The sequence below is a fragment of the Chiloscyllium plagiosum genome, unplaced genomic scaffold (assembly GCF_037043375.1).
Source record: "Chiloscyllium plagiosum isolate Xiang-an unplaced genomic scaffold, Cpla_swu_hap1 HiC_scaffold_2, whole genome shotgun sequence".
In the NCBI taxonomy this organism is placed as follows: Eukaryota; Metazoa; Chordata; class Chondrichthyes; order Orectolobiformes; family Hemiscylliidae; genus Chiloscyllium; species Chiloscyllium plagiosum.
This window is the reverse complement of record NW_028270140.1, coordinates 47,597,870-47,612,550: the sequence shown is the minus strand read 5'-3', so window position 1 is coordinate 47,612,550 and position 14,681 is coordinate 47,597,870. Positions and strand designations below refer to the sequence as shown.

Sequence of the window (14,681 nt, the reverse complement as noted above, 5' to 3'; positions counted from 1 at the left end):
GGGAAAACCTCAGGCAGTAATAAAACGAGCACCTTTACTACCCATTTCTGCATTTGAGGAACATTTTACCAGAACCTTAATTAATTGCTTTGGACCCCTACCTAAAGCAAAACATGGGAATCAGTATTTAACAATAATGACTGCATCTACTAGATTTCCAGAGGCCATTCCATTATGCAATATCACAGCTAAAAGGATTGTATAAGAGTTACTCAAATTTTTCACTAGATATGGACTACCCAAGGAGAGACAATCAAATCAAATGTCAAATTTTACATCAAAATTAATCAGGTAAGTTATGGATAGTTTAGGAATAAATCAATTCATATCCATTTCATTCCATCCGGAATCGCAGGGAGCATCAGAAAGATAGCATCAAATGTTAAAGACTATGTAAAGGGCTTATAGTCAAGAATACCCAGATGACTGGGATAAAGGGATTCTATTTGTACATTTTGCCATTAGGGATGCACCAAATGAAACAATGAAATTCAATCCATTTGAATTAGTTTGGGCATAAGGTGAGAAGACCACTGAAGTTAATTAAGGAAAAATTGGTGAATCAGAATTCAATGACCACACCTTTGGACTGCATGTCAAATTTTAGAGAACCTAAATACAGCGGGCAGGTTGACTAAATAGTATTTAAAATTATCACAGCATTTGATGAAACAGGAAGCAGGCAAGAAATAAAAAACTCTTAATTTTGATAACGGAGATAAAGTGTTAACATTACTTCCAGTGATACGTGAACCTTTAAAATCAAGATTTAGTGGATCTTAGCAAACTGAAAGGAGATTGAGTGAGGTGAATTATTTGATAAGGTCTCTGGTTAGAAAGTAATCTGTGTGTCATGTGAATATGCTTAAAAAGGTATTTTGATAGGGAAGGAAAACATGTTATTGGTTACAACACAAAGTGAAGAACCAAGTTCAGAGGATTCTGAATTGTACATTCCTCAAATGATTTGGACAATGAGGAAATTCTTAAAAATTGGGAGAAATTATTGAGTTATTTTTCAGAGGAAAATTGAAATGACTTGAAAGAATTATAACTATCACATGGAGAGATATGTGGGAATAAGCTGGCAAGTACTAATTTAATTATGCATGATATAGATCTAGGAAATGCTGTTCCAATTAGGCAACATCCTTACAGACGTAACCCTCTAATGTTGGCACAGATTTAAAAAGATTGAAGACATGCTCCAAGACAACATAATCAAAGTGAGTTGCAGCAACTGGAGCTAATCCATAATAATGGTGCCAACCATCCATAATAAAGATGGTACCCAATGGTTACATGGAAACTATCGCAGTGTGGATACAAAGTGTGATTAATATCCTATTCCACATTTGGCTGACTGTATTGATAAGGTGGAAGAAGCAACTCATACTTCTAAGTTGGACTTACTCAGAGGACACTGGCAGGTATTTTTATCCAAAACACAGAAGACAATTTCAGATTTCACAACACCGAATGGGCTATATTAATTTAATGTCATGTCATTTGGAATGAAACTTACACCAGCCACACTTCAAAGACTAACCAATAAAGTCATTATGGATTACCCAATCGTGTGGCATACATTGATAATCTGGTGGTTTTTAGTCATATATGGCAGAAACATTTGCAGTATTTACCAGAAATTTTCAATAGACTTTGGGAGGCAGGCTTGATGATAAACCTGACTAAAAATGAATTTGCCAAAGCCCAAGTCATGTTCCTGGACCATGTTATCGGACATAGCTAGATGGCTCCATGAATGTGAAAACAAAGGTTAGTGGGAAGTTTCTCATACCATTGATAAAGAGAGCAGCACCTTGAATCCTGGGATGTGTACCAAATTTTAGCAGTGTGGTTGTTTCACTGACTGAGTTATTGAAGAAGTGCAGAAAATTTCAGTGGACGGCAGACTGTCAGAAGGCATTTGACAGTCTGAAAGCTGTGTTAACCACTGCCCCAGTCTGAGACACACCTAATTAGGCAAAGCTATTCAGGGTGGCTTTCGATGTGAATGTCGGTGCTGTACACTTACAAGACTACAAAGATGATAGAAAGACTCTCATATTTCTCCAGGAAATTGAATATTCATCAGAAATATTCCACGATTGAGAAAGAGACCTTGAGCTTGGTGTTGGCATTACAACATTTATATTGCCAGCAATGTGTCTGAGACGATTGTAAATGAGCATAACCCATTAAAGTTTTGAGAAATTTAAGGACAAAAATTCTGGACTGTTTAGATGGAGTTTATCACTGCAGCCATTCAATTTGAAGATTATACACATGGCAGGATAAGAAAATGCCGACTAGCATTAAGGCAGATGGAGGCATTGGGTGGCAGGAGTAATTCGACTGAAACGGAATGTAGAAGTGAATGTTTGCAGGTTTAAACTCAGTGTAATATATGTGTATTGTAGTTTTCTAACAGATTAGGACTAAGAGTTTTAAATATATATTGATGATTTGTTTTGGGTAGGATTGGGAGGTGCGATGATTTTATTACTTTAAAAAGGTTATTTTACCCTTGGTTTTTTTGAAGGGGTGTTGTAAAGACAGAAATGCCAAAGAGACTATGGCATAGCAGTTAAACAATGGAAGCCAGTTCTCCTAGTTCATGTTTTTTTCTCTTTTTTTTGCTGTAGCAGTCATGAGATGTTAGAGTCCAGAAGTGTTACAAGTTTCAATAAAGAATTCCTCTGACTTCCTCTGAAATCTCTCTGAATGTTGTTCCCTCCTGCCTGTAAGAATCTGTGTTTGAATTTACCTTTCTGCTAAGGGGTATGCTTATGGGATGTTACTATACTAACAGTTAATTAGTTGAGTTACTGCATTGGGTTGGTTAGGTTTTCCAACAGTTAAGTTATTTGAAATCTCATTTTCGTTTGTTTGTGTTTCAACTGTCGTGTTTAAATAAATTCTGTTTTGCTTAAAGGCAAGTGGTTTGACCAGTTGCATTACACCTGGAATCGCCATTTCGCACCTGCGTTTAAACTAATAAAAAGTTAGGGTCTATGCTATTTACTTGAAATATTTTGAAGGGGGTCTAGCCTGTTCCATAACAGTTCCCATTGACCCAAAGTTTTAGAAAAATGCAGAAATATTTTAAAACTACGGTTTATAGACCTGGTAACCAGATTTAATCTTTTGACAGTAATACAAAACAAAAACAAAAGGATAAGTACAGACAAAACCATGGAGTAACGTAATGCAGCGGGACCATATTTGATGCAGTTGCTAAGTATGTTCAAACACATGTGAAAACATGAACATTAGGGTCATGAACACCTTTTAGCAAAGGAAATTGTACAATGATTGAATAAGTACAAGTTGACAGCTATCCTGGTGGGTATGATCCCAAACAATTGGCTCATGAATTAAATCTAAAAATGTTGAGACAGTCCTGCCCAAAGAAATGCTACCTTTTTTATGAAACACAAATGGGAAGTTTGTCAACCCTTCAGTCACTCACAAGTGTCTCTCCTTGCTTATTCTAGACAAACCATTCCATATTTTGAAGATCCCTCTCAACACCAGTCACTTGGGACAGGTGAGAGACAACTACTAAAGGCTGTAGAACTGTTACATTCAGAAGACAAAAGGATTGAAGAATTCAAAAATGCAGACGGGAGAAAGATATCAACTTTAAAACCTCAACACGAAGAAACATAATTTATTGTTAGCACCAAAGACACACCATAAAACTACAAAAAATTATAATTCTAGAAGTTTAATTTTTGCTATATTGTATCTGTTGTCCCAAGATGATGGTGATTCATGGCGTTCAAAGACAATTTTATCTTTCAGCATAAATGGCTGAAAAAAATACAGACACAATGTAACATGGAAAACAGTGAAACACTATCTCCAGTAGTGTAAATATTTTAATAGTCTTATTGGCACTTAATATTTAATACTGTGGTATACTTTACAGGGATTGGAAAATAACCTGCATTGATTAAATATTCCAAGGAACAAATTTCTCTTAATCATGAACTTTAACAAAATTTCTATCAACAGGAAATCTTATTTAGTATATTTAATCTTTGAAAGACATGCTAATCACAGTTAAAGTCCCAGAAAAGAGGCATTGTGGCTTGAAGGTACAAAACTTTAAGCTACCAAAACAATCTGCATTATTTAAACATGGCTGGTTAGATTACATTGATGATACTTCCATAACGTCAATATTTCAAGGTTGCCTGAGGATCTATTTCATCTTATTAGAGGTCATATTTGTGTGAACTGGAGAATACATTTAAAAACTACAAAATCGTCAAAAGTTTCTCTACCATAACTTGTTTACATAACTAAGAAACATTCAATTTATTTACTGTTCATAAGGAAGACAAGGTCTTGTGAACTAGGCAAGTCAGCAAAATTTTGGAATATAGGAACAGGAGTAGGCATTCAGCCTCTCAAGCCTGTTCTGCCATTCGGTAAGATCACAGCTGATGTGTGGACAAACTCCATTTGCCTGCCTTGGTCCCATATTCCTCGATACCCTTGTTATTAAATATTTGTCTCAGATTTAAGTTTAACAACTAAATTAGAATCAACTGGCGTTTGAGGAACAGTTTCAACCTCCACTACTCTTTGCGCAGTGAAGTGCTTTCTCTCTGACTTGTCTTTTGAATGGACTAGCCCCAATTCTTAGACTATGTCTCCTGGTTCTAGACTCTTCAACCACCCAAATAGTTCATTTTTAGTTACCGTCTTTCCCGATTATCATCAAAACCTTAATTAGATCAACTGTCAACCTTCTAAATTCTAGACAATAGAACATAGAACGCTACAGCACAGTTCAGGCCCCTTTGGTCCTCAATTTTGCGCTGACCTGTGAAATTAATCTAACCCATCTGCCCATCTAATCTACACCGTTCCATTATTATCCATATGTATGTCCAGTGCCCATATAAATGCCCTTAACATCAACAAGTCGACTACTGTTGTAGGCAGGCCCGTTCCAGGCCCCTACTACTGAGTAAAAGAAACTACTCCTGATATCTGTCCTAAATCTATTTACCCCTCAATTTAAAGCTATGTTCCCTCGTGTTAGCTTTCACCATCCGAGGAAAAAGGCTCCCATTGTCCACCCTATCTAACCCTCTAATTATCTTATATGTCTCAATTCAGTCACCTCTCAACCTTCCTCTCTCCAATGACAAACAGCTTCCGTTTCCTCAGCCTTTCCTCATAAGACCTTCCCTCCATGCCAGGCAACATCCTAGTAAATCTCCACTGAACCCTTTCCAAAGCTTCCACATCCTTCCTATAGTGCGGACACAAGGACTGTACACAATACTCCAGGTGTGGCCTTACCATTGTCTTGTACAGCTGAAGCATGACCTCGTGGCTCCGAAACTGAATCCCCCTACCAATAAACGCTAACACACCATATGCCTTCTTAACAATCCTATCAACCTGGATGACAACTTTCAAGGACTTATGAATCTGGACACTGAAATTTATCTGCTCATCTACACTGCCAAGAATTTTACCATTAGCTCAGTATTCTGCATTCCTGTTATTTCTTCTGAAATGAACAAATTCACACTTTTCCGCATTAAACTCCATTTGCCACTTCTCAGCCCAGCTCTACATCTTATCTGTAACCCACAACATCCTTTGGCACTATCTACAACTCTGCCTACCTTAGTGTCACCCGCAACTTTACTAACCCATCCTTTTTATGCCTACATGCAGATCATTTATAATAATGACAAACAGCAGTGACCCCAAAACAGATCCTTGCGGCACATCACTTGTAACTGACCTCCAGGATGAACATTTCCCATCAACCACCACCTCTGTCTTTTCACAGCTAGCGAACTTCTGATCCAAGTCGCTAAATCACGTTCAATCCTGAAACTCCGTGCAATAGTCTACCGTGTGGAACCTTATTAAATGCGGTACTGAAGTCCAGATATACCACATCAACTGCTTTACCCTTCATCTACCTGTCTTGTCACCTTCCCGAAGAACTCAATAAGGTTAGTTAGGCATGACCTACCCTTCAAAAACCGTGTTGACTATCAAATTATTCCTTTCCAGATGATTATAAATCCTAATCTCTTATAACCTTTGCCAACACCTTACTCACAATTGAAGTAAGACAAAACGGCCAATAATTTCCAGGGTTATCTCGACTCCCCTTCTTAAACAAGGGAACAGCATTTGCTACCCTCTAATCTTCTGGCACTATTCCTGTTGACAAAGATGACAAAGATCAAAGCCAAAGGCTCTGCAATCTCCTCCCTGGCTTCCCAAAGAATCCAAGGATAAATCCCATCCAGCCCAGGGGTCTTACCTATTTTCAGATCTTCCAAAATTGCAAAACCTCTTCATTATCAACCGCAATCCCATCTAATCCAGTAGCCCGTATTTCCGTATTCTCACTAACATTGCCCTTTTCCAATGTGAATACTGACGAAAAATATTCATTAAGGACTTCCCCTATATCCTTGATTCCACACACAACTTTCAACTACTATTGATTTACCCTAATCTTACTCCAGTCATTTGTTTATTCCTGATATACCTAGAGAAGACCTTAGGGTTCCCTTTGATCCTATCCCCCCTTCTAATATCCCCTCCTGGCGCTCTCTTTGGATCTTTTCTGGTGAACTTGTAACTCAAGCCCTCAACTGAGCCTTCACACCTCATCCTCCCATAAGCCGCCTTCTTCGTCTTGATAAGAACTTCAACTTCTTTAGTAAACAAATAAAGGCCTAATTTGTCTAATCCCTCCTCAATTTAAACTCTGAAGTCCAGGTTTTATTCTTGTCAATCTGCATTGAACTCCCTTCAGGGACCAACATCCTTCCTACAGATGCTCCCAGTACTGTAAGTGGGGTCAAACTAGGATTTTGTTTAACTGCAGAATAATGTCTGCATCACTATACTCCATCATTTTAGATATGAAAGCCAGCATTTTGTTAGCTTTCTTAACTATTTTCTACACCTGCTCATGATATTTTAATGAGTTATACACCTGAACTCCAAAATCGTGTTGGGCATCTGCGTGCCTTCTTAAAAAAAACTGATCTATCTTCTATTAGTCCATTTTGGATAATCTCATACTTGCTTATATCAACATCCACCTGCCACAGCTTTGTCTATTCATTTAATCAGACAATATTCTGTTGTAATTTCATGCTGTCATCAACACTGTCTACAGTACTGCCCAAATTTTTGGTCATCAGCAAATTTGGATACTTTTTATGCTACTATCCAAGTTATTAATAAATACTGTGAATAACTGAGACAATAAACAAATTCATGTGGGACATCAATAGTCACATCCTGCCAATTTGAAAACCGAATGCATTATTCCATCTCAGTTTCCTGTTACTCAACTACTATCATAACCATGTCAGCAGATTGCCCACAATTTTGTGGATTTGTCCTTTTGTGAACAGTCTCGTGTTGGATTTTATCAATAGCCTTCTGGAAGTCCAACAACATTCATCAACCTCTCTGTCCACACCTTTGTCAATTTTTCAAACACTCCTGAAGTTTGCCAAGCATGACCTACGCTTCATAAATCCATGTTAACTCTCTCTGATGAGTTATCCTTATCAATTGATCAGTTACCCGTTCCATCTTTATAGACTCCAACAATTTCTCCACCTAGGCTAACTGGTCTGTAAGCCCCTCAGTCACACTTAAAGAGCAGAATGATTAGATTAGATTCCCTACAGTGTGGATACAGGCCCGTCAGCCCAACAAGTTTTCGCAAGGTTTGTAGCTCAGGTTGAGGTTTAGGGTGTAAGTTTGATATTCAGATGTTTCATTACCTGGCTAGGTAACATCATCAGTGGCGACCTCCAAGTGAAGCGAAGCTGTTGTCTCCTGCTTTCTATTTATTTACCCGTCAGCCCAACAAGTCCACACTGAACCGCCGAACAGTAACCCACCCGGACCCATTACCCTACCCGATATTTACTCCTGACTAATGCATCTAACACTATGGGCAATTTATCATAACCAATTCACCTGACCTGCAACCGTTGGACTTTGGGAGGAAACCAAAGCACCCGGAGGAAACCCACGCAGCCACAGGGAGAATGTGCAAACTCCACACAGACCAGAGGTTGGAAACGAACCCGGGACCCTGGCACTGTGAGGCAGTAGTGTTAACCACTGAGCCTATATGAATGAGCATATTTCCAAATCCCCAGCAAACTCAAAGATTACAGTTAGGGCAATGATAATGTGCTCTCCTACCTCTTAAAAACGATGAATGGAAACCATCAGATGCTGGGGATTTGTCACTCTTCAGTTCCATTAATTTCCCCATTAAAGATGATTTATTTAAGCTAATTTTATTTAGACCCTGTCCCTGCATCTAATTTTGGGACTTGCAGCAAGCTATCTTCTTTTTCTGTTATGAATACTGAAACAAAATAATTGCTCAGCATTCCTTCCATTTCTCCACAGTAACAAATAATATCTCCCCACTCAACTTTCAGAGGGCCAATAAGTCTACCTTTCAATTTTATACTGCCCCTCACATGTCCATGGCCCTTTGATGGAAGGAACTTTCTCTTCACTTGTGTACAAACCCTTTCTGAATAGAATTAAATGTTTCTTTGGACACTGCCCACTTTTCCTCAGTTGCTTTACCTATTAGCAGAACTTTCCAGTTCACTGGGGACAGTCTCTGCCTGATCCCATTAAGGTCTGCCTTTCTTAAATCTAAAATTCTAGTATTTGAGCTTTATCTTCTACAAATGCTACATGAAACGTAATCATGTTATGATTACTGCTTGACAAATGGTCAGAAGTAACTAGGTTACTAACTGAATCAAGCTCATTGCTCAATACTATCCCCAATGTTGCATGTACTCTTGCCGCATCAAAGACATTTTCCCTCAGGAAACTATACTGGACATACTCTAGAAATTCACAAACCTTTTGACAAGTACTTGTCTGTCTCTCCCAGTCCATGTTAAGACTTAAATGTCCCATTACTACATAGCTGCCTAATGTCAGCATTTACACAACACTTGAGCAATAATCTGATAGTCTATATGAGGCACCTATTGTGGTTTTAATTTCTTTATGGTTCCTCTTAATGGTTCTCAAACATTAAGGTAGCCAAGACCCTAACCTTTTAAAGGTAAACGCAAAGTGTCTCAGAGGCAATGCGATTGTATCAACATTAAACAAAACAACTTATTTAAATCCTCAAGGTTTGTGTAAATTTAAATATTTAAACAGTGTAGTTCAAATACAACCAAAGAAAGAGGAATTTAGAACAACTACTCTACTGAAAAACTTAACACAATAATAGGTACAGTAACTAATACTAATTGACTGTTCCAATAGGAATATCCCATAAACACACTCTTTGGCAAAAAGGCAAATACAGACACAGATTCTCACATGCAGTTCTCCAAAACCGATGGAAAAAAACATCAAGTGAAGATTCAAAAAGAGTTGCAGCCAAGAGACATTCACTGAAGCTTCCAACTCAAGACCCCAATATCTTCTGATGTTGCTGGATAAAACCAAAAACCAGAAATCTGGATCTGAGAGAGAGAATGCCATACCCTTTCAGGTTGTTAAAAAAAACAAGAGCTCCTAATTTGTTTATTCGAGTTGTCTTCAGTAGTCCATTCGGTGCCTCTGCCTTATTAACTCTCTTAAAAAAAAGTACAAAACAACCTCTTAAAGTGACAGCAAGTTCCACATACAAAGGACTCCACTGGTGATTTCGCCTCATTACATCCTCCCTTGCCAATGATTGATGCTGTTTCTAATCAGTAATATTACTTCACTATTTCTGTTGTTTTCTCGATCTATCCTCTAAACCTTATAACCAGGTATATTTAATTCCCAGTCCCCGACCACCATGCAGCCATGTCTCAGTAATGACTAATAAGTCACTTTCCAGTTTGAATCTGTGCCTGCAGTTCATTTGATGTGTTCACTGCACTCCATGCATTCGTATAAAGAACTTTAATTTTGGCTATATGCTCTATCCTGTCCTTCAGCATTTTTTTTTAAATTATTTCCTTTTCCTGTCTTACTCACTCTGCTTTTAGAAGTATCACCTTGTTCACTAATCTGGACCTACTCGTTCAACTTATTGACCTCTACCTGCCCCTCTCATGCTGACCTGCTGCTCTACTTCTCACTGCCATGCCATACTAGCTTGTGAAAAATTGTAACCACAGCACCAAAAGATGGCAATAACACTGCCATTTGATCAATGATGCCTATGTTATTTACTTTGCCCCAGAACAGTAACTGCAAGATGACTGAATATAGGAAAGTGCGACAGTTATTGTTTGCATTAGAAAAATCTTTGCACGTTTAAACTCCAAGAATGATTTTAGGTATAGCATGAGGACTGATGACACTCATACTCCCCAAGAAAAAAGCTGATTTCACGTCAGTCCTGAAAAGTCAAGACTCAAAACATTAGCTTGCTCTCTCTCCATGGATGCTGTCCAGAAACAACAGGATAAGTCAAAGGCAGAAAAAACTTTCATTCAATAGTTTATGGACCTGGCCACCAAATTTAGTCTTCCTAAAGTAATGCATAGCAAGAACAAAAAGACAACTAGGTTTTTGGGTGGGTAGATGAGGTAGAACAAGAGGAAAATTCAAGTTTTCCAGACTCATCATTAAAATAGCAAATGGGCCACCAACTACAAACAAATTTGTACCCATTATTGCTCTATTTACTGCTTTATTAACAGCATTTTAAAGTGAGCAAAAGCAATAATATGATGCACTGCTCTGAGTCACTGCACAGAAATCCAGACTAGCTTATCAACGGGAAACACGTACTTTGGGACAATCAAAACAAAAGCATTGCAATTCCAAGGACAATGTTACGCTAATGCTGAGGAACCAATAATGCGAAGTGGAGAATATCACAGTTATTAGTTTTGTATGTAACTCTGAACATTGTGAAGGCACACAATTATAAAACTAGAGGTTGCAAAAAGTTGAATCCAAAAAAATTTCAAATGTAATAAATATTAAATTTGTGTCACTTCATTAACAATCCAGTTTGAAGAGTTAATAAAATCAGCTAAAATCATTCATAATGCGTCCACATCTGTGAAGGTTAAGTTAGAGTCACAGAGACAGCATGGAAACAGACCCTTCAATCCAATTTGTCCATGCTGGCCAGATATCCTAAATTAATCAAGTCCCATTAGCCATCATTTGACCCATACGCTTCTAAATCCTTCCTATTCATACTCACCCAGATATCTTTTAAATGTCCTAATTGTACCAGCCTCCAACACTTTCTCCACAACATGCAACACCCTCTGCATGGCGAAGTTGCTCACTTGGTCCCTTTTAAATGTTTCCCACCTCACTTTAACCCCATGCCCTCTAGCTTTGGACCCTCCTACCCTGGGGAAAATACCTTCACTGTTCACCCTATCCATACATTTCATGATTTTATAATCACCTATAAAAGGTCACTAATTTGACTAAATAGTTAACAGCAAACATTAAAATAAAAGTCTCTCAAAAGCAGATACTTCAATATTTGCATTAATCTCAACAGAATGCTGACTCATTTATGAACAAAAGTTGATGTGCCTATGTTGTACACCTACCAAAATGGCAGAATGTAAAACTTCCTTTAAGTCCATAAGAAATGCACCATAGAAGAGACATACAGAGGGACTGAGAAATATTTTACATTTCAGAATTACAAAGTCACAAGAAATTCATGAACTTTTCATTTTAAGCAAGCAACAGGTTTTTAAATTTTGATTGGCCTGCAAACAGAACAGTTTACCAAAAAGGGAAGTGAGAAAAGTCAAAAGGGGAATTATCTAATGACATGCCCAGCTCACCATTAGTTTGCTTTCTTGACTGAAATCACTTCTCAATGAAAAGCAAATTAAATTGAGAGTTTTGACAGAAATTGCGAAGAAAATGTTTAGAAAAGACAACTAATGTCACCTTCTGCAGTATAACAGAACAAGAACAAAAAAATTTTACTCATGGTCAAACACTGGTAGACAAAGGCGCAAATGAATTTTCAACCACATCCAGGATTTCCAAACTTCTAACTTTGAGCAGCATTTTAACAGAAGTGGCAGATGATTTCCTAGCCAACTCAGGGCTATTAGCATATACACAAGTGATGCAAGCACACTGCCTTGAATATGGCATGACCATAGTGGGTTCTTTGGATGTCCCCACTATTCAGAATGATAGTGTCATGACAGAGGTTAACATTGGAGCCAGTGATAATCACCTTGACACACAGATCATCCTGAGAAACACAGCTCATGGTGTGGCAGTGATGGTGGCAGGGGTTGCATGTGGGTAAAAGAGACACAAAACGTGCAATAGATGTCAGCTTTTCTATTCTACCACACCGCCATCTCAAACTTTATCATCCCTTCCACCACTTCAGTCCCTAGCCCTAACATCCTCTCTCCTTCCAATCCCTTTTCTTTTCTACCCTTCCTCAACAGAGTTAATGTTTTAGGTTCTAACAAAAAGACACAGACTTGAAACACTAATTCTTTCTCCTCTCACTGAGCAAGTCCAGCAGCATCGGTAATGAGAATTTTCTACTGATTGTTATTTGCAAGGTGTAGGTAAATAACATGTAATAAGCTGCTTTGTGAGTTAGTATCATGGTGTAGCACTTCACATGTTCACTATCACATGATCAAATCTTTAGGTATGCATCAGAATTAGCTACATGAAATTGATCACAGGACATAATTCAGCATTCCAGCAAAGCAATAATAAAACACTGCTTTGGTGTATGTCCCCATCCTTTGTGAAACAAAGCTCTGTTTAAACAAGATGAAGAAACATGATATGCCCCATCATCCCTCCTCCATCTAATACTGCTAAAATAAATCTATCTATTTTGTTGTCCTTTAACACATCTCAGGTAAAAACTAGCAGATACGTTTGACAACATAACAGTGACTACAATTCTAAAGCAACTCGTTGTATGCATGCTCACGGAGAAATTTGACTATTGGATGTGGTATAAATGTGGTATAAAGCCTTTGTTCTCTTCCCCATTTGAAGAACCTCTTCCAGTGTTGATCTCTATTCAGCAATTTAATTGGTGAACTCATATAATCAATTTACAATCACTGCCAAACTTGACGGCATCTCTATATAACAGGAACCAGTGTTATTATATTTGCTGGGTGACTTTTAGGTTTGTGAATATTGTACTTGGGTCCTCATTTACCCACCAAAAATTTAGTCAAAAAAGAACTACATTTTGAAAAATTGCAGTCACTCAAAAACAAGTACTTTTAATTGGTAAATGAGTTGAATAGCAAAAGCAATACCAAGAACTTACATAAAATACTTAATGCAAATAAAAAAACTTAAGCCTCTTTATAAAGCCTTTCTGCTAATGGACAATGCTAAGGCCTGGATCGAGTTTTATATCTTACCGCAACTGCAATCATGCTGCTGTCAGGCTTCCATTCTGTCCTTTCATATGATCCAAACTGTGAAGCTGCCTTTGCAGATTCCTTGTAGCTTACAATTAAAACACTGGGCTAGTGAAAGAAAGAAAAACATAATTCAGTCAAAATGGTAATGAAGTTGTTTATTATACACTCATATGGATGTACAGCACAGTAACAGAGCCTTCAGTCTTAACTCATCCATTCCGACCAGATATCCTAAATTAATCTCGTGCCAATATCCCTCTAAATCCTTCCTATTCATATACCCATCCAGATGCCTTTTAAATGTTGCAACTCCACCACTTCGTCTGGTAACTCATTCCATACACGCACCATCCTGTGTGAAAACGTTGCCCCTTATGTCCCTTTAAATCTTTCCTCTCTCACCTTAAACTTATGCCCTTCAGCTTTAGACTCCCCTACGCTGGAGAAAGGACCTCGGCTGTTCAGCCTGTTCATGCTCTCATGACTTTATAAACTTCTATAAAGTCACGTAGCCTCTGATGCTCAAGGGAAAATAGCCCCAGCCTACTCTGCTTCTATCTATAGCTCAAACCCTCCCACCCTGGCAACATACTTGTAAATCTTTTCTGAAATGTTTCAAGCTTCATAACATCTTTCCTTCAGCTGGGAGACTAGAATTGAATGCAGTATTCCAAGTGGTCTAACCAGAGTTCTGTACAGCCTCAACATGACCACACAACTTTTATTTTGCAATATACTAAGGATTCTGAACAGTCACAACAACTGTTCTGCATTGACTTTGTTTATTAGCAAGTCAACTTCATATCACAGCTGTGAAGCATCTACCTAAAGCAAAAGCCATGATTGATCATGCAATTCTAAAAAGTACTCATTAGTCCATTAAGACAAGCCCAGTGTTAACTTTGATTATGACAACCACCCTGCATGAAATCTTTAATTTCATTGCATACCAAAGAATAAAATCAGCATCACAGTTGTATGAACCAGCATGCAAGACATCAAATAATGCTTAAATAGGAAATACAAACTGATAGTGATCCACAGTGCATACTTGCTTGAAAATGAGACTGCACAATAATTCTGACAACAGTTGTTCTGACATTCTTGACAGTTATTTCGGTGAACATGCATAGTTTCTGCAAAGAGTTTGCAATCTGCAACAAGGGTCGGAATTCGGAAGTGTGCAGTTTATCAAAGAGTCGAGAAAAGGCTACTTTAATCTACATATAAACTGGCGAAAATCAAACTGTTGTTAAT

At 38.0% G+C, this 14,681-nt stretch overlaps 1 protein-coding gene across 1 annotated transcript in view; it reads right to left on the bottom strand.

Annotated features, from left to right (window-relative positions):
* ric1 (RIC1 homolog, RAB6A GEF complex partner 1) overlaps positions 1–14,681 on the bottom strand; it is a 218,438-nt gene that overhangs the window by 156,278 nt on the left and 47,479 nt on the right. Inside the window, exon 2 of the mRNA XM_043715245.2 lies at positions 13,422–13,529. Coding sequence (XP_043571180.2) covers positions 13,422–13,529 — 108 coding nt within the window. The remainder of the gene's footprint in view (positions 1–13,421; positions 13,530–14,681) is intronic.